Here is a 24,724-nt window from a genome sequence, read left to right as displayed (position 1 = left end):
GAGGGGGAGGTGAGAAGAATCCTGGAGGGGGGGGGGCTTTTAACAAAGAAGCAAAGGGAAGCTAAATTCCCAGCACACCATAAGAAAGTTCTCCAACTGATTGCTCTGCTGAAGAATGTTCCGAAGTTGTGCAAGAAGGAAGGGGAGCTAGAAAGTGCCACATAAAAAAACCCCGTTATTAGAAAAAACTAAAATGGAAACTTTAGTCTGCAAGAAGAGCATCAATAAATTTAGTATAAATCTCAAAATGCATTAATCCCTGTATTATAGTATAAGGAGGCTACAAGGATGGCATGCATTGCTATATTGTGTCCATCCTTATGTTGCTAAAACAGCACCATCCATGTACAAGGAGGTACAGCAGACTTGGGGGAGCTGCAAGTTTTCAAAAGTAGAAAAAATTATTCAGTAAAAAATCTAAGGGGGAACTCCCAAACAGCCCAATGAGGACTGAGCATGCTCAGTGGCCATGGAATGCTGACTGACTGAGGGGAGGAAGGAGCAATGGAGAATGGAGTGGCTGGAATCCTGAACAGCAGCACTTCACAGCGCAACATTTTGTGACAGTTCATACTTGTTGTGCACTACTGCTTCTCTAAAGTAAGAATACTTCAAAAGCTAATGGCATTCTATGTATCTTGCTCTATCAGGCAGAGGAGCTCTAGTGGTACAGGTACAACCACCAAGATTCCCCTACTGCAGAATGACCAAACCACAGAAAGGTTGTCACATAGTCAGGCCACATAAGGAGTACAATGTTTTATTAGAGAGATAGGAAGAAATTCGATGTAAAAAGAATGTACTTCATAGTAAGAACCAAATTATTATTTTATACACATGCTGCAAGTCACTTCAGTTTATTACTCAGTAAAGTTATCCTCTCAAATGCATCTCAGACCTGACTGATACAATCATTCACATTTCCTTTGGAAACATTTACACTAGTGCTGTGCTGAAAATTTATCCTACATTTTTTTTACCATTCTCATTCAATTTGACAGAAGAGAAATTGCTTCCAAAAAGAAATTCAATGATGAAGAGTTTCAGAGGAATTCTCATGGGTTGGGTTTGGGTTTATTGTGCTTACTTTAATTCGGAGGTGGCCGAGGAGTGAGCACAAGTATCCTGTCTTTCACTGTACAATCATCTCTCTGGCTGCCTATAGCCTCCTCAGCTTCCTACACTTCAATTAAAGGCCAGTTTAAGGCACCATGAAGTAATTCCTCTTATAGAGCTTTTTCAGATCAGGTCATGCAGGCAGCCTGGGAGGCTAGCTGTGATTAGATAAGCTCAAAACCACCACAAAAATAAATTATAAAACATCCTGAATGAGGCAGAATAATGGAAGCCTCTTTCATGAGGGGAGAAAACTTCCCGTTCATCCCTGGAGCTAGGCACAACACTGCCCCCACCAGCATTGCGGTGGATGCAAACTGGGGGCCAGCCAGCCAAGACAGTTGATGCTGTTACAGCAAGAAAACCCCCAAAGCCCTTACCAAAAAAGAAAGAAGCCATGCTACAAGCCCTGGCAATGGGGAGCCATACCTGTGAGAAACTGCTGAGAATTTCTCCTCCCCCTGGAGAAATTTGGTGAAATTGTCTTCTAAATTTCTCGGCCCACAAGTAAGGTGGAGAATTTCAAGAGGCCATTTGCACACAGCTCTAATTTAAACTTTGTTATAAAACCCACTACTGAAGAGCAGTTCAATACTGCACCTTATTACAGATTATTCTCAGGCAATTTAGCTACATTCAAAAAGAAAGTTACATTAGAATGTTAAATATGATGAAACAACTTGGCACTACCAAGAGCATCACATGTTGATGTGGCTGGGCCTCACAAACTGGCTTGATCCCCCAAACCTTTAAAAATAATCTACCATTTGAACCAAGGAATCTTTATATGATTCCATGAGATTAACACTTAAGAGTTCTATCAAGAGCAGTATTAAACACAAAGCACAAAAATATTCTTAAAATGAATAGATTGAAAAATTCTACAAACATGAAAAAGCTATTGCATACTAAGACTGCAGCTCTCCATGTGTATATTTCCAAAAGAAAACTAATAGTGCTTGATTGAGCACAGTGCTTGTAATCTTGTTTCTGTTAAAACAAATTGGTCATCAATGCCACAGAATGGGATTTGCACACAGTAGTGGAGAACCTAAAATAATTTAAGGAAATTTATGGAAGGAATGTTTTCCCACCCTCCTCCCCCCAGAGCCCCCACCCACATTGCTCAGGGGAGGCCCTAATTCTCTGGAGAAGCTTATTAGGGGGCTGGGCATAGATGGGAAACCTTTCCTTCCATCCATTTCCTGGAGTAAACTTATCTTAGAATCCAAACCAGTGATTAGTAAATGTGCATACATTTATATAAGTGCATATGAACAAACTATCTCATCGTACTACAAAGATACCTAGATCAGAATAGAGAATTTGGCCTTACCCATAGTTTCTCCTTTCAACCTGTTAACAGCTTATTATTGCTAGGGCAGGAATGAATGGTGCCTCCTGTTTTATCCCAAGACCGCCTTCAAATGAGGACCATACTCTGGATGCCCTCCATCTCTAGCCAATAGAGACAGACTTTCCCCACAAAGGTCTGCCTCTATTAGCTAGAGATGGGAGGCACCCCAAGTCTGATTCACCAGCTATCAAACAAGTTAAAGGAGATTCTGGGATGAAATAGGGGGCACCATTAATTCAGGTCCTAGCAATAACAAGCTACTAACTAAAATCCAAGATAGTTTTAAATACTAAATTCAAACCAACATCAATGTGGCTACCCAAAGTGAGGTAATTTCTGGACCAATGACTATTAGTGTGTGTTTTAAAAAGCTTTCCAAAATCCTGCCCAAGCAATGTACAATAAAACAAAACCAATAAAATATCACAAAACCAGATGAAGCAGAAAAACAAAGCTGCTCCAAGCTCAAAGGCCTGGCTTTATTTGCCTCCCAAAGGCAGGCAGGCAGGTGGAGATTGGCACCGAAGAAGCCTCAGTTGGAAGAGAGGTTCAGAGAGTAGATGTAACCACGAAGAAGTCAGAAAGGCATGAGCCAAAAGCATTTAATTATTGTTTTTAAAGTTATTTTGCTCTTTGTCAAAGGAACTCCAGGTAGCATGCATGCCTCTCACCCCTCTTAATCTCATTGTTGTTATGAGTTGTTATGAGGACAAGAGAGATAATGGGTCAGCTAGTGAGCTTTGTGTATTAGTAAGGCTTTGAACCTGTGCAATTGCACTCCTAACCATTGCAACACATTGGCTTAGCACACTGCTGGCTCTGGTGTTAAGCACACTCAGTTGCAAAGAGAAGAAAAGAGAGACTATCATAATCACAAGTTTCCACTTGGTCCTCCGTGCCAGGCAGTCCTCCTTCTGCAGACTATAAATACATCCAGGTCAGACCTGCGTGGTAGCTTGGCCATGTTTCTCTGGATTTTTTCTGTTTGGAGCATTTGTCCCTAACCAGTCCATTTTCTTACCTGCTTCCCAGTGTCCTTAAACTTATCTGAGCTTTAGCCTTAACTTTGTCTACTTAGCAATATTGTCTTGGACTATCCTTACAGTGTGATGTTTTGACCTTTCTAAGCAAAGTGTTTCAGGAGCTTCCTGGCAATGCTAACCTCTGATCCTATTGGTTCTTGGTCCATGGCTGCTTTATCTGCCTTCACCCCAGCTACAACTTCAGGACAGGAATGAGGGTGGCTGTTGTACCAGAATTAATTATAGTGCTGACTTTCTGGCTGGGAACATGCACAAAAGCACTATGCCCTACAAATCCCTGAAGCACCTGCCTCCCAAAGGTTGCTCTGGTAAAGCAATTTCTTTTGTATCACACAATGGAGGTAGGGAAGGACAACTGGGTGGCTACCTTACAAACTGAGTCTTTATTGGAAGCCTTGGATTAAAACTGACTAGGTTGTAGCCACCTCTAGGAAAGGGAGGTGGGAATGCCACACCAGTTATCCAATGAAAGTTTCCCCAAGTTCCTGGACAACAGCATGCATCACAGAAGCTTCCAACATCTTTTTCTGCTATCCTCTCATCCCATTGGTGACAACAGGAAAGAAGAATGCCAGAAGTGGAGTTTATTTGAGTTAACGCTTTATGTACATTCATGCTTATGTCAGATCTTCTCCTAAGTGTGCTGGATATCCTAGGGCAAAATATGAGTTATTGACTCTGACAGGCACTATGCGTCCATTTGTCTAAGGTCATGTGCTCTCAGACTGGAGCAAAAAGATGTAAATTCCTTTTACCGTGGGAGGGGGAAGAGGAGAAAGAAAGACTCATACTCCCACCAAAAAGAATTTTGATATTTTTTATCTCCCTTGCAACTGCTGGACTTTGAGAACCCTTCGCCTTCTAAGGTCCTGAAGACTCCTCCCTCTGTGGGGCTCCTTGCTGCTTAAAAGGCCACAGGGGCATGTACTTGATTACTTTCACTTGTTCACCTCTAGTGCTAGTTTATCTGCTGATAGAAGATGGCGCCATAAAACTTCACACTGGCCAGACAGAACCTAGAATTTAGATGGTCTTATTTTATATATTTATACACCACCTTTTGATGGCCCTATGGTTTACAACCATAAATCACCTTAATAAAATGAAGGCTGAAACCAATAAAAAGCTGAAGTAATTAAAGTATAGCACTAAAAGAAAAGCATTAACAAACCATTTAAGAACCATTAAAAGCTTGATGTAATAAAAATGTTTTGGTTGTCTGCCTAAAAATCATAAAAAACAGGGCCTGTCAAACTTCCCATGGGAGAGCTCCACAACCCGGGTGCTGCCACTGAAAAAGTCTTGGCTCAACTACTAACAAGATCAAAGGAAGCCCCTGTGGCAGTCTAGGGCCCTATTTTTTTGCTTTTTACATTCTGGATTAAAGGGAACCACAGACTGCACTATATGAGAAGATACAAGAAAAAAAAAGAGCGACTTCATACAGAAGTCTGTAAGTTCTGCTTTAACCTACATGCACTAGTTGAATTTCTCATTAAATCCCATATCAAAGAAAGTTTCTTCAAAACAGGATGAGCCATACATTGGAAGACCAATAGATTGGCAGACCAATAAAGAAGAACCTTTAGTTGACTCTCTCTCTCTCTCGCACACACACACACACAGCCAGTTCAAACAATCGAACAGCCCATGGCTTGGCCATGGTGGGCTGTGGTGTGTGCTGGTGGCCATTTTGAATATTCAATGCCTGGCCGCAGCTTCTCGTGTCATGTGAACCCAGGCAGGGGTTACACAAGCATTAAACAACCTTTGCATAACCCAACAATAGACTGTGTGTGTGTGCCAAATGACCCTTTCCACCCTGGCTTGAACGATACAAGCTGTGGCCGGGCGTTACATATGCAAATCATGCCCAGCGTGTGCTGCAGGCCACCATGGCTTAAATAAGCCACAGTGAACTGTTTTGGTAATGCAAACTGCATAACTCACTCACAGATGTTAGTTGACGATCAAAAAAATTCTTGCTGCTGCTGTCTTCTCCCCAAAGTTGACAAAATATTGTAAATCAATATAAAGAGTGTATATGCAAAGTCTTCAAATAAAAGATTTGAAAAGGAGGATGTAGTCCTACTTTTTATCATTCATTAATTATAGAGTAGATTAGCCACTGAAGAAAATGTTTGGACTGGAGATGGAAGAGCTTACCAGAGTTTGGCTAACTCAGTTGCTCAATGTGAGACTAACAGCACTAAGGCAGTTGGGACAACCCAGGCTGGTTGAGGTGGACAGAAGCCTGTGGGTTTTCCTTTGGGGCGGAGTACATGTTTTGTATAGAAAAGGTTCCAGGTTAAATCCTTAGCTCAGCCTTAACCAATATGATGCCCTCCATAAATTTTGGAGTACAACTACCATCAGTCCCACCCAGCTTGGCCAAGTCAGGAATGATGCGAGTTGCAGTCCAAAACATCTGGAAGGCATCACATTGGGGAAGGCTGAATTAGCATCTCCAGAAAGGGCTGAGAAAGGCTCCTGTCTTAAACCCTGGAGAGTTGGTGCCAGTGAATGTAGACAATACTGAGCCAAATGGACCAATGATCTGATTTGGCACAGAGCAGCTTCCTAACTCAGAAACAACCCAGTTTCCAAATGTCTAAAATTAGGTCCAGATGAAACCTCTTGTGCTTCCCAGAGCTCCGTTGGCCTTGCCAATGGCAACCTTTTCATGAAACTAAAGGCCAACAGGACTTTTGATGTATCTTGCTCAAATGACTACCTCTTATGAGAGTTTCTTTTAAAACTGAGAGGAGTTTCGAAAAGAGGTTGTGATATTGAGGGCTGGGTGGGTTGTAGCTGTTTAAAGAAAAAAAGCAGTAAAAACTTTCTACTGGGCTAGCCGAAGCCATTCAACTATTGGGATTCCAGCCCACATTTTTATTCACTGCAACAAATTCCCCAATCCAGAGATCCTTGCAAGAAAAGAAGAGAGAGTTGTAAACATAGTTTTGTGAAAATGTTCCCCACCCACCTTCCACCCCAATATATTTGACCATGTTAATTCTGTCAGCAATCTCCACTTTTTGGAAGGACGGGATCTCTGGATTCAGTCCTCCAGCCACAAAACAGGTGATTAACACTACGAAGTCTAATTGTTGCTTGGTTGAATTACTGCACTGTGTTGTACATGGGGCTATCTTTGGAAATAGTTCAGTTGATCCAAAATAGAGCTGCTAGACTAACCAGGATTGGTCGATATGATCATGTGATGCCAGCGCTTCATCAGCTGCACTGGTTTCCACAATCTACTTGTGTCCAATTGAAAGTGTTGGTGCTAACCTTTAAAGTCCTGAACAGCTTGGGGCCACTGTACAAGCAACATCTCCTTCCAAATGGATCTGCCTGGACCCTTAAGTCACCTTCAGGTGTCCCTGCAGAATCCAGTTAGGAAAGCAGTTACAAGAGAGAGGACCTTCTCGGTTGTGGTGCCCCATTTATTGAATGTCATCCCCAAAGAGGCTCACCTGATGCCCACACTTATCTTTTCAGCAACAGGCAAGGCCACTCCTTTTCTAACCTAACATATGATAGTGAATAGCTTCAAAGAGTAATGTTATAAGAAGGCTAGTAAGAATGTACTAGAATGTTTACTCTTACTCCTGGACTGAGACAATGTAGAGAATAGGGAAACTACATAGTTTTATTGTAGCATTTTTGCAAATACATTCAATACCAAGAATGAATAGCCACTTCTACATTACTCCACGTTAATTCACAGTTGAGTAGGGAAGATCCATGACATTTTATTTGAGACAAAAGACAGAAAAAATATTGACCCTTTTGGCACAAAAGAGCCGTTTTCACTTTAAGCCACTTCTGAACTATAGAACTAAGAACATGTCAGACTTTTGGAATATTACATTTTCCAAATATTTTTTTTTTGTTGTTTTCATTGTGCTGTTGTGACCCCAGCAATCTTTCTGATAAAAAAACATTATCTGAAAGCTTTCAACAATGAAATATTAAATGGCTACCTCACTGACCACTTTGCATGAGCAAAAGCTAAAACAAATCACTACTATTATTTTGCTATCATATATTTCAAAATATAACCCTGGTTTGCATGGAAAAGCAAGTCGTGGGTTAATTAACACACAATTTACTGTAGTGTGTGCCCAGCACATGCCACTTTCACTTTGCATAATCAGCCTCCAATCTGCCTTATCAGAGGTTGATTCATGACATGCAAACCCAGACACTATGGGTTAATCATGGGATAAACAACCCACAGTTAACCTACAATTAGTTCTACTATTAATTAACCCATGACTTGCCACCATTACATGCAAACGGGGCCATGGTGGAATGAAGCCTGAAGCATTTTCAGAGAATAATCATATAAAAACATTAAATCAAAGTCTAATCAAGTCTGCTATCAAGTTCCCTGAATCCAAATTATGCATAACCACCACACATTTATTTAAAATATACCTTGGAGTAGCTTTGGCAAGATGATAAGAAATATCAGAGGCTTGTATCCAATACTGGCCATTCTGCTGATCGGTGTTCATCAGCAGAACAGGGAGTGGGTCATTTTCATCAATTCCCCCCTCTGCAGCCTCCACCCAGGAAACCTATTCAGAAGGGTCGGGAGACCCTCCAGAGCAGATTCGGGAAGTGTACGGTGGGATGCGGGGGAGAGGGAGAATCGCCCAAAATTCCCCCTCCCCGCCCCCGTTCTCTTGGTAGACATATTCTGTCAGCAGAGTAGCCAGAATTAGATACAACCCAGAATGTTCAGGATCTGCAGGAAAGTATACATTCAATGTGTGAGAGCCAAAGCTCTCAGGGCATCATACAAAATAAATGCACAATAAAATAATACAGCTCATAACCAAAAATTCAAAAGAACTTAAAAACAGTAATTTAAAAACAATTAAATTTAAAAACAAACTAAGCAACTAAAACATGAAAAAGGACAATTTCAAATGCAGCTTTAAACATATAATTAAAAGTAAAACAATCAGCAACTAAGAATTTAGGAGGCCAGAGCTCTCTGCCTGGTGCCGGGAAATCAACAAAAAGGCACCAGGTTGACCTCTGTAGGGAGGGCATTCCACTGTTTGGAGGCCATCACAGAAGAGGCCTGCTCAAGAGTAGCCACCAGTGAATCTCAGTGCAGTGTGTGAGCCAAAGGCGCACTGTGGCTCATTCTTGTAACAGGAAACCATGCTTTCCCATTACATCTGAACCAAGCCTATGTGAACTGTTCAAATTCTCATCAGTATGTTCAACTCCTCTTTGGTGATAGGACAGCTTCAAAATCTAAAAAAAACCCTAATTCCCCAAAGGTATCTGGGGAATAAATGCACCACTCTGAGCCGTTTGTTATGATTATTTCCTTGTTAGTGGGAAAAGGGTGCAAAGGTTGTAGAATTGTGTTGAAACTCTCACCTAATTACCACACAGTGCAACATTCCCAAGCTGGATGCTCTACTCCAGTGTGATCCCTTCCTCCTAACTGTCTAAGAATGTAGTAATTTACTCTGTATCTCACATATATGAACACACGCAGTCACCAGGATTCTCACACAATTGTGTAGTTAATTTTTAGGGCAGTTACTTCTGTAATACTTCCCCCTCCCACCAGATATAACATCAAACTGATTTTAAAATTTCCCCATGCTGTTTTTCCATCAAAACCGAACCTTAATGAATCAACAACATAGTTTATAAAACTCACTGAATTTAGTGCTCTTTGTGAGCAGCCAAAAACATTGTCCCAAGTATCAATTTCTGCTGCCAATTATTGACCTTAAAGATTAGAAACACCCTACCACCATTTCAGAATGTTTTAAATACTCTTCTCAAAAGGCAAATAGGCTGCTCTGTTGTATGGATGTTATAGCATCCTATCATTTTCATCTTAATTCAGTACACACTCCGATAGTGATAAGTGCAAAGACTCAACTATAAACATTATGATTTGTATCCAAAGGTTCCATTTCTTTATTTCAGGCAGGGGGAACCTTCAGCCCTTTCCCTTGCAGCAAATCAGAGATCAGCCCTTTCCCTGCCCCAGTGCTGAAAGTGGGGAAAGGGCTTATCTCTCAGCACCTCTCTCAGCACTGGACAGGGAAAATGTCCTTGTCTGGATCAACTGAGGATGTGGGGATGGGAAGGATGTGTGTGCATGTGCATGCATGTGAGAATGGGGAGGTGTATGAAAATGTGGGGGATGCATGCCAGTAGTGGCTCCACCCACTTTGGGCAGTGGACCCCACCCACTACTGACATATGGCCCCTGACATTTTGGCCCTTGGACCAAAAATAGCTCCCCACTCCTGTTTTATCGGAAGACTCCTTCTGCAAGAGAATGGGAATCTTTGGATCCAACACTATGAAATGCAAATAAATTTTATGTTTAAATTTGACAATTTTAAAACAATGCACTTAGAATCCTTCATTTTACATCTAAATAATGTCTATCCACACTAGTCTATTCCTTTAATCAAATTATACAGCTCATCAGTTATTCATAAGTGATTGAATAGAAAATCTCTGCTAATAATGAACTTTGCTCCATTTTAATACTTGCCATTCCCAATGACCCCAAAGAAATGTTGCAGAAGTATACATCATACCAATATATGGAATAACCCAAAACTAATTTAAGGCCCCAAAGGTCTTGATTTTAATTAAAATTATGTTTTCAGTGGGCTAAATATTGAAAAGGCAACACATATCTCAGATGTCAGAATTAAAACTTACTGGATATTTACAAAATAAACACCAAAAAACTATGAACTCCAAAACCAAACCATTAATATGAGTAGAAGCACAGCTAACACAATAACTAATGAAACAGTTTTGAAGCCCACATTATGTGAAGTGCTTAAATACAGGACAATAAAAAGAAGGGGAGAACTTAAATGGAAGGGAATGGGGGCAGGAGGGGGAAGTGTTTATTGTTTGTATTGTATGGGAAAATGAAAAAAAAAATAATGAACTGTTAATGACCCCACAAAATGTGAATATCCTGCAAAAGCAACCTGGAAGCAAAAAGCTTCAAATGACAATAGATACAACACTAAGTATGGTTGTTAAGGGTGAACAGATCCCAATTTTGTGGATACTGCTACTGCAATCCCCTTTCCTAAGTTTCTATACATCAGACTCAAATGTGCTTAACTAAGGGGATCAAGTCTACACAAAGGGAGAGGACCACTTGTTTGAAAGTGCTTTTCCAAGTGAACAACTTTCCACGTTAGAGGGAAAGATAATTTTCTCTCCCCCACATGGCAATTTTTTAACATTTTCATGAGGAGACACTAAAAAAATAAATAAATCACTAGTCACTAAAAAAAGTAAATCACCATTAGAAAACAGAGGCACTAGAAGCCCAATGCAAAGATTTGACTCCCTCTAAGGCAGGTTTGTATTGGTCTTTATTTCAGGAGCCTGAACAACTGGGTCAATGAATGCTCCCTGAGTACAAGTTATTTACTGATGGAATTGGGGGAGGGGGGAGGTTAAAGATATTTGAGGGGAGATGTAGGATCTGGGCTTAAAGAAATCTTCCCTTACTCCACTGACTGCAAAATATATTCAGCATAGTTGATTTTATTTTATTTCAAACATTACAGGGCAACTTAATTCATACAGTACCTCCGATTAACTTGCACCTCAAGTTGCTGGATTTTTTCCAAAAGTTCTTTTTCAACAGCTTCCCTCTGCAACTGAAATTCTTTAAGGGCATTTCGTACTGCACTTTCTTTTTCACAACTGAGCTTCTGTACAAGCACTTCCCTGTCCTGCTCATGGTTAGTTAGTAGCTGTTCTTTTTCCTCTTGAAACTTATTGATAGTGGCTTCATATTTCTTCCACTGTTCACACAGAGCCAAGTTCTCCTCTTTTTGCTTCTCTAGGGCACTCACTTCCAATTCTAGCTTACCTTGCAATTCTGTTATTTCTTCTTGCAATCGTTTTTCTACTTCAAGTGCTTTCTGATGCAAAGAGGTTACTTTGCTCAATTCAGTTCTAAGGAAATTTGTTTCTTCTTCATGCCTGTCAATTAGTTCTGAAATACATTGATCTTTCTCAATCGTCATTAAAGTTCTTAGCTCTGCTAGACCCACCTGATATTCGTCATTATTAATTTGAATTATATGGTTCAATTTATCAATCTCTTTTCTTAAGATTTCAGTTTCTTTGTCAACAAGGAATTTTAAATTATCCTGCTGCTGAGTTTTGTTTTCTTCTAAGAGTAGTTTCATTTCATCTGTTTCTGCTTCTTTTAGTGCAAGTTCAACTTCCAATTTGCATCTCAAGTCAGACAGTTTAGAAACCTTGACTTTTAATTCCTCAATCAGTTGTTCATTTTCATGGACATCTGCAGCATGAGATTCCTGCATATGTTCAAGTTGGAGTTGATTTTCTCTTTTTAATTTCTCTAAAAAACCATTGTGTTTAGCCGTTAGTTCTTCAAATTCTTGTGTATGTCTGACATGTAGATTGCATTCTAATTCCTTTAGATGATCTTGCTCCAAAGTCTGAAGTTCTGCCCTCAGAAGTTGCATTTTTTCATCGTTTTCAATATGAAGCTTTTTCAAACTTTCTAATACCATTTCACGCGCCTCCCTTAGCTCTTTAATTTCACAACTCTTATTCTTCATTTGGCATTCCAATTCAAGCAGCTTCTGGTCTTTTTCATTTTGTAAAAACACAACTGCTTCCTTTTCATTCTTCACTATTGCAAATTCATTGTCTTTATCATGCAAAACATCTTCAAGACCTTTTAAATCACATTTTAATTTTGTAATCTTTCTTTTGTTCTCTTCATCATCTTCAACTAAAGTATTCATTCTACTTTCATATTCAGTTTTTACAGATTGCAATTCTTTTTGATGCTTATCTTTTAGTGTTTTTTCAAGAGAAAGTTTTACTTTTTCTATAATATTCCGTATTTCTATTGAAGTACATTTTAAAGAACTGAAAAAGTCACACTGTTCTTTTTCTAGAAATGTCCTAAAGTGGCAAAGGTCTTGTTTGATGTTTATTAAATTTAACCGAGATTCCTGGGCAACATCTCTACATTTCTCTAGGTAAATATTTATAGCAGAATTTTCTAAAGCTTCCTCTTTCACACATTTATTTGTGTCTTGCATCCGCCTACTGTCTATTGCATTGATAACTGAAGAATAGAGGGACTCCACCATCATCTCTGGGCTTTGTGGATCACTTATCACATTTGGAGATGCTGGATTTTCTTCTATTATAAACTCATTCACTGCTGACATAAAATCAGATTCTGGACTTTCTGCCAGTGAGTCCAAGTCTAAAGACCCTTGCTTAAGGGATTGCTCTATGCCTGGATGGGCAATAGTTTCAAAATCAAATGTATGAGCATCAATACTGTCAGGAGACAATTCTTCTAAAGGACCTGGGGGACACACAGGAGGGCACAGAGGACCCTGAAGACTAAGTGGAGGAGGAGTTTTAGGAGAGGTAGCAATTGTTATTCCTGTTGCACTTCCCAACCTTGATGTAGTGACAGATTGTGGTGAGGCTTGACTGTTGGAAGCCTAAAAGTGTAAGACACAAGCCAGAGTTAAAATGTTATACTTCCATAGCAATTCCCAATACAGGCTCCAAACCAAGTACAACAAGCTCCATGCATGTCTTTCAAGAAGCAGCCATTCCTAAAACCTCATGTCAGCTTACAGGCAGCTATTAAACAGCAGAAAGAAGTGTTGTCAGAAGGAAAAACTGGGAAAACTGCCAACAAACCTTTACTTAATAGCACTTTACACTGTGATCACATTAGTAAGCCAGGCTGACTCAAGCAACTAGAAAACTATGTCATAAATGGATTGCAATTAATGTATATATGCAGATATTTCAATAACAGTTGGTAAATTGCAGCATCACTCTGAATTAGTGTATTGTGTCAGTACCCATGCATTTACAGAAGTACAATTTTATTTAATAAATCAAGTCTTGTAGCACCAAGATAAGCATTAAATCTAGTCATGATCTAACTGCTATTCTTGCTTCATTTCTATTGAGCCATATATCTTTAAATTAATATAACAGCAAAATAAAATAATGTTGATTCAGGCTTTACACCATGATGGCAAACAAGACAGGATGGAAAGACTGAGTTCAGACATTAAAAAAATGCCTAGGAAAGATATCTACGTCCATATAGTATTTCCTTTTTATTTATAACTACTTAAAACACACACTCCAGAAGGCTGATGAAGGCTTGTAGCATCAAGCAATCAAGTGCTTAGAGTGGTAATATGGGTATCTGCATCAACATACCACAAAACATGATGCTGGCTAAGGTTATACCAGCTCATATATATATTTGAATCAAGGTATTAGACTACAATCTTGTGTACACATTTAAAGGTTCTAATGAAATCCTATACTGGTCTGCATTTATAAATACAAAATTGGTTAGAAAAGATCTAACGCTTCCCAATTAATACCTGCAGTTAAGTGGCCAAGAAAAAACACACTCCTTCTGAGAAGCAGAATTATGAACACGAGAAACCCTACAAGACTATAATAAGTAAGACTCCTAAGGCAAAATATTTTAACGTTTTCTCCTAGATTTAAGTCTCTCCATATGATACCTCTTCCAAAGATGCTATAAAAATAGTCACAGGACCATAACTGACACTTAAGTATGTTTAATATTGGTAAACCTGACATTTTGGGGGGTGAAGATAGGATATGCTAAATATCACTTCAAATTGTGTGATGAAGAGGTCCTAGGGGTGGGCAACTTGTAGCCCTCTGGATATCTCGGCCTACGACTCCATTTGGCTATGCTGGCTAAAGATGATGGGAGTTGTAGGCCAAAACATCTGGAAGGCCACAAGTTGCCCACCCCTGTCCTGTTACTTCAGTATGCCAACATTTGCAGAACTACAAACTACATTACAGAGAAAACACATCTCTTAGCTCACTAGTCCAGTATGTCCAATAAGCTTGTGGTCACTCTAAAAACAGTGTGAAAGCATGAATAAGACAAAGGAGGTTCAGGATTTGAAAAAAATGTCTAACAGCAAGATTTAGCAGATAGTTAACAGAGCTATTTAAAAAGCAGTTGCTGCTGACTGTAAGATGTTTGACCATATATTTGACACAGGCATACAAGAAACAACGAGTAGTTCAGTTGTTGTTTTTTTTAAGGTGTCTATACTTAGCAGTTGATCTGTGGCTGTATTGGAATTTCCATTACTGAAAGACTTTAGGACTGCATCTATACCCAGCTACTATGCCCTAGACCAGAGGTAGGCAACATGTGCCCCTCCATATGTTTTGGCCTACAACTCCCACCATCCCTCACCATTCGCTATGCTGGCTAAGGTTGACCGAAGTTGTAAGCCAAAACATCTGGAGGGCCACAAGTTGCCCACCCCTGCACTAGCCTTTAGAGCACAACCAGAAATTGTGCCATGAACCTACCACCACAAAATAGCAGTACTACAAAGAGAGAGATTGGAGTGTTAAAAAAAAAAGACTTTTGAACAAGTGAGTGATTCAGCACACTTTTTTAAAAAGCCACTCAAGTTCTGCTTTCATTATATCTGATGCCTAGTCCCATTACCATTTTTATTATGGTAATATCAACACAACAGGAGTCCGTGCATGCATGACTTCCCACTGATCATGCCAGATTCCCACATACCCAGTTTTTGGTGAACATTCCTCCTCACACTAATAAACCCTGATAGAACAACAGTGGATATTTGCCATATTCAGGATGAATGCTACTACTGAAACATTTCCTGATATGATAAATACTTGTTTTCCCCACTTGAAGGTTCATTCAGATAAAAGACTTGTCTTATGACATGGATGAGGCAAAAAACACCTCACAGGAATGGTGATCTGTTATAGGGGATGCAGCCCAGGGTGGTGGTGGTGGGGAAGTTACAAAACACCACCTCACCAGGGTACACTCACTTTCTGCTTGTACATAAGAGTCTTCCAAAACAAACTGAAGAATACTTACAGGCAATTTAAAGGCTTTGGGGAGTGTACATGATTTGAAGTGGAAATGACAACAAGTGTAAATATTACTTTAAAAATTCTTTGCTAATGAGAACAGATCATGAATTCAGCATGGTATCTCCCCTGGGGAAGATATGCTTTATTAGCAAAGAACACCATATTACGAGTTCACTGCTTAATAATAATCTATTATTACTCCTATATAGTCCTATAATATTCCTATCATTATTTGATGCTGCTCTCAGGATTGTGTCCTAAGTCTACATCAGACAAAAACTTATACTGGGAAATGAGGAGGAATAAAAAAAGAAGAGGAATTTAGCTCCTCCATCCAAAATACATTTCTTAAAAACAGTCCACACTGATTTCATTTCACAACTAAATTTACTTCCAAATAATTGTATTTGGAATTGCACGATGGGCATGCTATGTTTTATTTTATTTATTTATTTATTTATTTATTTATTTAATTAGATTTATTAGCTGCCCATCTGGCCGGCCACTCTTTTACCCTTCTATATAGTCACATGCATAGCCGAAGGATACCTTTTGTTCATTCAGCAGATCTGTAATGGTCTGTGACATTTCATCCAAACTTTGTGCTGCTTTGACCAGGTTATGTAGAGCAAGTACATGCTGGTGGAGAGGTTCAAAATCACAAAGTATGGGGACCCTTAAAAATACAAAATACTTAATGGATTACATGTATTAGAGAACAGATTAGATTGTAGGTTACATTAAGAACACTTATTTACTATGCCTTAGATCTGAAGTTCTTCCTGCATACACTTACAGCACTTTTGAAGATTTCAGTTTCCAACCTGGGCCCTTGCACCAACTCAGATGCCACTCTTAAGTTCCCCTGACCTTCAGAAACAGCTAAATCAGGGTGTGAAAGTGGTTCTGTGGGAACAGGGAAGGCCCTATTTCTAACATCTTGTGTCTCAGGGTAAGATGGTCGAAGCAAGCTGAGAAAGGATGTAGGGTTGTAACTTCTGAAAGGTATATGGAGCCAAGGCGACATGCTGGGCAGAATAGATTCATTGTTCAAATCAAGTTATTCCAGCAATAATATATAGGTCTACACTCCCAGAGTGCACCTTCAGTCACTGACAAGTAGTTCCAACCAAAAAAAAAATCAGGGATGGACGTCGAGAAAAAAGTTCCTCAAGCTCTTGCAGTGTTGAGGGAATGGAGATATTAAAGCTATGCCTCCAAAACAAATCAAAGCCAACTGGTAGAATTTAAAGCACCACTAGAGCAGATATGCCAGGCATATGAAATCATGGGTGAATTCATAGACAAAAATACTAAAAGCTGGAACCGATTCAAGATGAAACAATGAAGCCAAAATCATAAGGACAATGACTGCACAAAAGTAGTAGAAATAACATGAAAGGCTGGTCCCAGAAAGAGGACCATGGCTTAATCTACTTGCAGAAGTGCTACAGTCCAGCTTAGCCAAGTACCAGTTTTACTGGCTGTCCAAAAAAAGTAACGAAACTGGTGTGCTAGATACCAGCATCCAAGCTAGATACCTGGATCATGGGTCCATCTACACAGCCCTTAGATGTGCCAGGTATAGAAAGGTGACCAGACACCAAGACTGACTGTATGGAGGCACTAGGCACAAGAACTCCAAGACTACAGGGCATCTGTAGCAAAACACAAGTCCATAGAATATGCGTCTGGTACCATGACTGAAGATTATCCATGTACCGAGATTAACTCCATACAGAGAAGCAATATGTATTTGCAACTGAATCACAGCCACATGTGCCATGCAGCAAGGATTAGGCTAAATACAAAAACTGGCCTAGGTGCTAACCACATGAAGTAACACTAGGACCAAAGTATAGGCTAGGAACCCATGTAGTCAGTACCACGGGAAAACACTAGGTACTTAATCCATAAAATAAGACAGTGACAATCAGCAAGGCTCGATCTGGGTCCCAAAACTGCCAATAGCAAGAAAATGCACTAAGTACCACAACTGGGGAAGAGTACAGAGACTGTTGGTAAAAAGACCACCAGGCAATGAGGCATGGACTGAGTGCCAAGACCATCAGTGTCAAGGAACACTAGGTACTGTGATATAGGCTAGGTAGCAGGGCCAAGGGAAAATGCTAAGTACTGACTGTAAAGTACAGTGCACTCTAATTACCAAGGCTGTCTTAAACATTGTTGGACAAGCAACAACACGTGATAATTACATCTATACATTACTGACTGAGGTCCAATAGCAGCTGGAGTCGTAACCTATTTGCCAGGGTTATCCCATGCAGCTGAATGGTGGGAGATTCTGGACAGATCACAGTGCATTGTAAAACTATGGATTTTGGTATCACAAGACGTAGTTATAACCACTAACTTGGATGGCTTTAACAGGTTATTAGACAAAATAATGTTGGCTAAGACTATCAATGGCTACTTGTCATGATAGCTTTTTTATTATGTTTATATCCTGCCTTTTTTCCTCTTGCAAGGTGGAACTCAAGGAGGATAGTCCTCCTCCTATCCATTTTTTTCCCTCTAGTATCAGAAGCAGTATCCACCTCAATACCATTTGCTGGGGAGCACAAGCAGGAAGGTGTTACTGCACTCAGATCCTGTTTGTGGGCTTCCCATAGGCACTCAATGGCCACTGTGGGAACAGAATGCTGGACCGGCATGGCTCTTCTTATATTCTTATGTGCATAGTTAGATCTATGTATTAGTGTCCAAGGTATGCTCCAACAGTAAGTGGAGCTGTAAAGTATATTGTTAGTTGGTTACAGCTGCTTTCTTTTTCTTTTCCTCTCTGAACATGACTGGGAGGGTGCTGTTGCACTCATGTCCTGCTTGTGGGTTTTCCATGGACAGCTGACTGACCACTGTGTGAACTAGACTAGATGGACCTTGGTCTGATCAAGCATGGCTCTTCTTATGAACACATCAGGAATTCTAACACAAAACAATAAAACTGGGCCAGCAGAGCTATACAAGACTTGGCTGGAGCCAGATTTAGTTCATGCAACTGGGCTAATGGAAGACTTCCCCCACTCCTCCTGACAGGACCTCCTCCATCCCCTTGAGAATGCTACACAGAGCATCAGGGGCCCCTGCTGAATGGGGTGAGCTGTGATGCATGTGGGGGGGGGGGCAGCAGGGCAGGGGGAAGGAATGGGGGATCCCTTAAAATCTAATCAGAGGTACTTTTCATGAGCAGAGCCCTTCCATCAACAGAAGGCAGATCCTGGATCCAATCCATGCAATTTAAAAGTGTACAGGTGATGAATGCTGCAACTCTAAGCTATTAGGACAAGGCTGGCTGAGTCAAATCATTTTTTCTCTCTGACCCACTATTCCACAATTTTACATGCTATCATTAATCTACTAGGAGCCCGAAACCCTGGCTGATCAACTGCAAATCAGAGATCTGCCAATAGATCCTGATCTACCTTCTGCCTACCCTACGTGACTAAGGAATTAATTTTACCTGAGTAATGGTTGCACTTCTGAAGGACAAAATGACTGCAGAAATTGCAGGTCAGATAATGAGATATCAGGAAGTTCACCATCAAACCTGCGAGGTTTTCGGGTCTGTATATAAAACAAATTGCATATATGAATATGGTAAACAGGTGAAGTGATCAAACATTTAAAGTCCATAAGTAGGTGGTCCCAAAGGGGCAGCCAGTATAATATTAGATATGTAGCTTAATAGATTGCTTTAACTAGAAAATATTTTTATAAAGTAGCAGTATTCCATGTTTAAAAATATATTTTCATCTTTATTGTATTTCCATTCTCAGGATTCATAATCAGTTTATGATGCAAGAAACTGTAGGCAAAAAACCAGACAGAAAAAAGAAGATTAATATACTACCTCTACTAAAGATTTGACTACAATTTTACATCATACTATTCAAACTATTATCATAAAATGTCCAAGAGGAAACACTGAAACACCATATTAGCAATATTTTCAGTAAGTTTATAAAGTGATGAGAACCATCCTAGATGCTATTAAGACTGATGCAATTAAGATGAGTCAAGGCACAGGAAAATATTTTAATACTGAATATGATCCACTTAAGTGTAAAATGGTGTGCACCAAGGGAAAACAACCTAATCATAAGTATTCTGATGGGATCTGAATTGCTCTGACTATCTAGAAAAGAAATATTTGGGTCATGGTGGATAGCTTAATGAAAAGTAACAGTGTGCAGCAGGAAAACCCATGTTAAAGGTTGAATATAAAACAGCAATTATCATAATTCATTTTAGAGAATTTTCAGCATAGTCATACTTGGACCACTGTGAACAGTTCTTGCTGCCCCATCTCAAACAGGATATTGTAGAATTGTGGACTTTGCAGAAAGGGGAAACCAAAATGGCCTAAAGGCTGGAACAAGTTCCCTATGAAGAAAGACTACCACAACCGGGGCCTTTTAATTTACAAGGAAACAAAAATAGATGACGAGCAGCACAATCCTAGACACATCTATGAAGAAGTAAATCCCACTGAATTCAGTGGGGCTTATGTCCTGGAAAGTGGCTACAGGATTGCAGCACAAGGGTGTGAGGAGGCAGGGGACATGATATAGGTTGAAAAAATTTCAAATGGCATGATCCTACAATGATTGCAGCTGACTTGAAGGTAAGTTTATCTAGGATAAAGCAATAGTATTTAGCTCCATACAAAATTATATTTCATTCACAACAATAAATGTTGGATAAGCTCAGCACCACAAGCTGATTGTATATAGATATTCTGGTGCTTCCCAATTATACAAATGTTTTGGAAAGACATACTCAAACTGGTTTTTGATACTGGAGAATACTCAGTCCTGAATCTAAAAAGAATGTGCTGCATCGTTTGATAAAAAAAGATGTTGATATAATGGACCTGGATCCAGTAATAAGTTTATTAACTGCCACAAACGTCTGCATTAGTGAATCGTGGAAAAACTCACGATTTTTTCAGTAATGAGCACCATCATTACTGAAATGGTTTAAACCACGGCTGGACAACATGTGGCCCTCCAGATGTTTTGGCCTACAACTCCCATCATCTTTTACCATTGGCTACGGTGGCTAGGGCTGTGTTAGCTGTAGGCCAAAACATCTGGAGGGCTACAAGTTGCCCACCTCTGATTTAAGAGAATCTGGAATAGCACTTTATCAACTAAAATATATACTTTTCAAGCCGCATTTCAGAACACATATTTGTTAGGAAGTGTCAGTTATTATGTTCTGGAATAGTATGTTGCAAGATAACATTCATCGTTATGTTACAAGTCTTACTGCTTTATTTTTTTTGTTTGTCTTTATGGTTTTTATATAAAAAGGTAAGAAAATGATCGTATGGCGAAAAATAATAAACCATTTTTTCTCCTGCTCTCACAATACTAGAACCCAATGAAACTGATTTATAGTAGATTCAGGACAGTCAAAAGAAAGCACTTCTTCACATAATGCATAATTAACTTATGCCATAAAATGGGATAATAGTAACTGTTTTAGAGGACTTTAAAAAGTGAAAGACAAATTCATGGAAAATACATCTATAAACTAAATGAAATCTTTGTTTGGAGGCAGTATGCCTCGGAATACCATTTACTAGGACAAGCAATACGATATGGCAGTTGCTTGTGGACTTCTCAGAAGCATCTGGCTGGATGCTGTGGAAAAGAAGACAGGAACTGGCCTAGATAATGCCCCTAACCCAACAGAGCTCTTCTCATCTGAGCCTTATAGTAGGATCCTATCCCTGACTTACACCTGCTAGGTGGACACAGAATTATTTAAAAACCCTTTGTGCTGTTGTAGCTTACAGTTACGCTAACAGAACCCCCATACCAGCAGAACACCATTAATTGTGCAGAATGAGGCATAGCAAAGAAGACCAAGGTTTAGTTAGAATTCTAAGCTCACTCAGGCTCATTCTAATGACCTGTGCTGTTACAATGTCACATCTCCAAAATAGGTGTCAAAACTGATAATACTCCCATTTAAGTCTGAGTGCTCAAGGTTGATTGCCCCTGTTCCACTAGGGTGGAAAGACTGCCCCTGTTGCTGCACTAGCTCTTGTTTCTGCTGCTATTCTTGCGTTTTTGACTTCACTGAACTTTATTTATATTACTAGCGTAAGAGCTCCTGGTGTGGCCCCACCACAAGGTTGGCTGATTAGATACTTAAACCTTCAGTTACGCATTTCAAAACAAGACCATTGTGATATTTTCTATTTCCCTATATCAGTAAGTGAACGACAGCTCTGTATCTGCCCCTGGCAGGCACTCCAACCTCAGAGTGTCCCTTGGACGCCCACATGCCTCCACCTCCCATCTCCAGGTAGAGACTTATTAGGGCTTTGCACTTGCACCCAGCAAACACAGAGCTAAAACAAATCTGAGGCTTCAACTGAAGCTTGGGTCTGGAAAAGGGTAGTTTGCTCCCGGCCCTCCTATTTAGCTCCATTAATTAAAAATATGCACAGAGGAGGTGACACAGGATAAACAGATCAGCTGAAGTATCTGTCTTTTGTATTAATATGATTACCATTTGCCTTAGAAGACAGAGCAATAATTCTATGGCACCAAGAACGTAAATACCCCTTTAACAGAAGCTTGGCAATACGAAGGGTAGCTACAGGCTTCTTCCTAGATTCAAAGTATACTACATACTCTTCAGACGTCTTCATTAAAAATGATGAACATCAAATACTCACGCAAAAGGATGGAGGCCAGGCATCAAGTCCCCTGAACAAACGATTTCTTAGAAAAGATTTCCCTGTGCAACGAAATATGTTACTTCTTTTAGCCATGTATGCAAGACACTCTGATAATATAAAAGTGCATCACAATGGCCATTCACATGTGGAATTAGTATTCTCTTCACATTTCATTTGTCAGTTGAACAGATTCTCAAGGAAGAAAAAGTAGGAATGTACCAATTGAAGGAAAAAGGAAAAGGAGGCCAATACATTTCACACTCAAGAATGCTATAAATGTAAACAATGTAAAACTATATTACACGCCATTCCATTTACTTCATTATTAAAATCTGCACAAATAGCTTGTAATATAGTTGCATTTTGTTTATATCCATAGTGCCCTCAAGAAAAAAACTCAGTTGGAAATACACTGGACTCAATCTTTGTCTTGTGCATCAGAAGATCTCCTTCTTTCCCTTTTCAACAACTTTTCAAGAAAATATTTAATATTATAATTCTGATACAAGTACGTATTAATGTGAACGCTCATGAACATTAAACAGATGTCGGTATATGTACTTAAAACATATAATGAACCTAAAAAGGTAGAAAAATTGACCAAGCAGAAGTTTTAACTAGGGGCCTACTTACATGGCCAGTACCTGGAAGTAACTTTGAAATTGCACTTTGTAGTTGCTGTTACACCCTCGGGCTATTCGCACAACATGACAGGTTGTGGCACGTGAAGATGCATTCTGAATATGCAACCCCCAAGTGGGGGTTATCATGTTGTGTGAACCTGGCAAGCGTGGGTTATGTGAGGGTTAAACAGCCCTCACATAACCCATGATCTGTTTTAGGGTTATGAGAGGGTTGTTTAACCCTCACATAACCCAAGCTCACCAGGTTCGCACGATAACACAATCCCTAAACAGGGGTTGCATATTTAACTTGGCACCTGTGGGCACTGCAGCTCGTCTTAACCCAGTCACTGTAAGCTCTCCATGCGTAATGCTTCACCACATCAAGATTTATTACATGACTACGGCACAGAGAAAATTGCCTAATCCCAAGTACCAAAGCAGACATGACTGGGAGCTAAATGTGTTCATTCATGTGATGGTCCTGTTTGTAGTTGTGTGATGGGGTAGGGGCAACTTTTTAAAAAAATTATGAAGGGGTACACAAACTCCCCCCCCACCCCCAACATGCACACTTTTGCCTTCCACTACTCTGTCACACCAGGCACTTTTCTCTCAGCCTAATTCTAATAAATGAAGTGATGTGAGCTGGTAGAAAAGTGCCCAGGGCAATGGCATACAGGGAGGTAAGGCAAAGGAAGAAATGGTTCCTACATACTCCTACCCACTTTTTTCAAGTATATACATGATTGAGAGCAGATATATGAACAAATGTGACTGATACTGGCACATCTAGTTTGCTTGAGTAGTGAGCCACTGCACTCCAGTGGTTCAACATGACAAAACAATCACCACTCTAGAATTTAAAGCAGCCTCTATGTAGTGGACATAATGTATAAACTAAGTCTTCATTCAAGGACAGAAGTGTTGTTAGAGCCAATGTGACAATGTTTCTTGTGCCACTAAAGCTTACTAAATACTTACTAAATAATTTCCCAAAAGATTCCCTTTTGGCCTTCTCTGCGTCATAAAGATGTTTCCCATCTTTTATTAAAGCACCAGCCCACTGTTAAGAAAAACATATTTATATTAAATATACACCTATATGCATATATACACAGAGGCCACAACATCTCCTCTAGTTATTCAAAGGTTTGAAGTCTAAATTATCTACTCAAGTTACTTACCTCCCTGTAGTGTTTTACAAACATTTTTCTCCTCACAACTTCAACAACAGCCAAACAGTACATCTGAGGGACATTACTAAGTTTCTCTACAATCTTCACTCTTTCTAGCAGCTCTGTTACAAGACGAAGCAAAGCCTGTAGTTTCTCTCCATCCTGATCAGCATGAAGCATTACAAAGCAGCACCACCTATGGAGTATAAAATTTAACTGTAGCATACTGAACTTATATTAAGAAAAAAATCATCTACTGAATGTTTCAACCTGAACTTTTGCTTTTCTCAGCTTAATACTGATGTGCTTATTTATAAAACAAAAGTAGTCAACCATTGGCAGTATTCAACGGGACATGAACACTAATGTAAATTACATGCGCTAGTGCAAGGTTGGGTAACTTGTAGGCCAAAACATCTAGAGGGCCACAAGTTGCCCAACCTTGTGCTAGTGTAAAGGACCTCTAGTGCAATGCCAATTGCATTAGCTTGCACAATGGGTTTTGTGGGGAACCCTGTTGCACCAGCTAACATTATTGGTGTTGCACCTTGTGACCCTCCAGATGTTAGCGGCCCCTTACGCTAATGCGAAGTAACTTCTGTTAGTGATAGCACTGCATTGGATATACCCAATAATGATTGCTAGTTAGTTTAGGGATGCAATCTTAGAGAGAGAGTCGTCAGCCTCTGAACTTGGAGGCTGACAAC

At 39.8% G+C, this 24,724-nt stretch overlaps 1 protein-coding gene across 8 annotated transcripts in view; it reads right to left on the bottom strand.

The window, feature by feature from the left end:
• Nucleotides 1–24,724, bottom strand: part of RB1CC1 (RB1 inducible coiled-coil 1) — a 90,077-nt gene that overhangs the window by 32,303 nt on the left and 33,050 nt on the right. For all 8 annotated transcript variants that reach the window (XR_014790117.1, XR_014790116.1, XR_014790118.1 and 5 more), the window contains 6 exons: nucleotides 24,027–24,213; nucleotides 23,824–23,905; nucleotides 22,214–22,275; nucleotides 18,980–19,083; nucleotides 16,048–16,174; nucleotides 11,140–13,055 (listed from right to left, as the gene is read on the bottom strand). Coding sequence is in view for 5 of the 8 variants with exons in the window: in XM_084849568.1 (XP_084705694.1) it covers nucleotides 11,140–13,055; nucleotides 16,048–16,174; nucleotides 18,980–19,083; nucleotides 22,214–22,275; nucleotides 23,824–23,905; nucleotides 24,027–24,213 (2,478 nt within the window). In the remaining 3 variants the exon portion in view is untranslated. The remainder of the gene's footprint in view (nucleotides 1–11,139; nucleotides 13,056–16,047; nucleotides 16,175–18,979; nucleotides 19,084–22,213; nucleotides 22,276–23,823; nucleotides 23,906–24,026; nucleotides 24,214–24,724) is intronic.

Source organism: Heloderma suspectum, chromosome 4 (assembly GCF_057233095.1).
Source record: "Heloderma suspectum isolate Gila_16-S chromosome 4, 16-S_ref, whole genome shotgun sequence".
NCBI lineage: Eukaryota > Metazoa > Chordata > Lepidosauria > Squamata > Helodermatidae > Heloderma > Heloderma suspectum.
The sequence above is the reverse complement of the archived record's forward strand: the minus strand, read 5'-3'. Positions and strand labels throughout refer to the sequence as shown.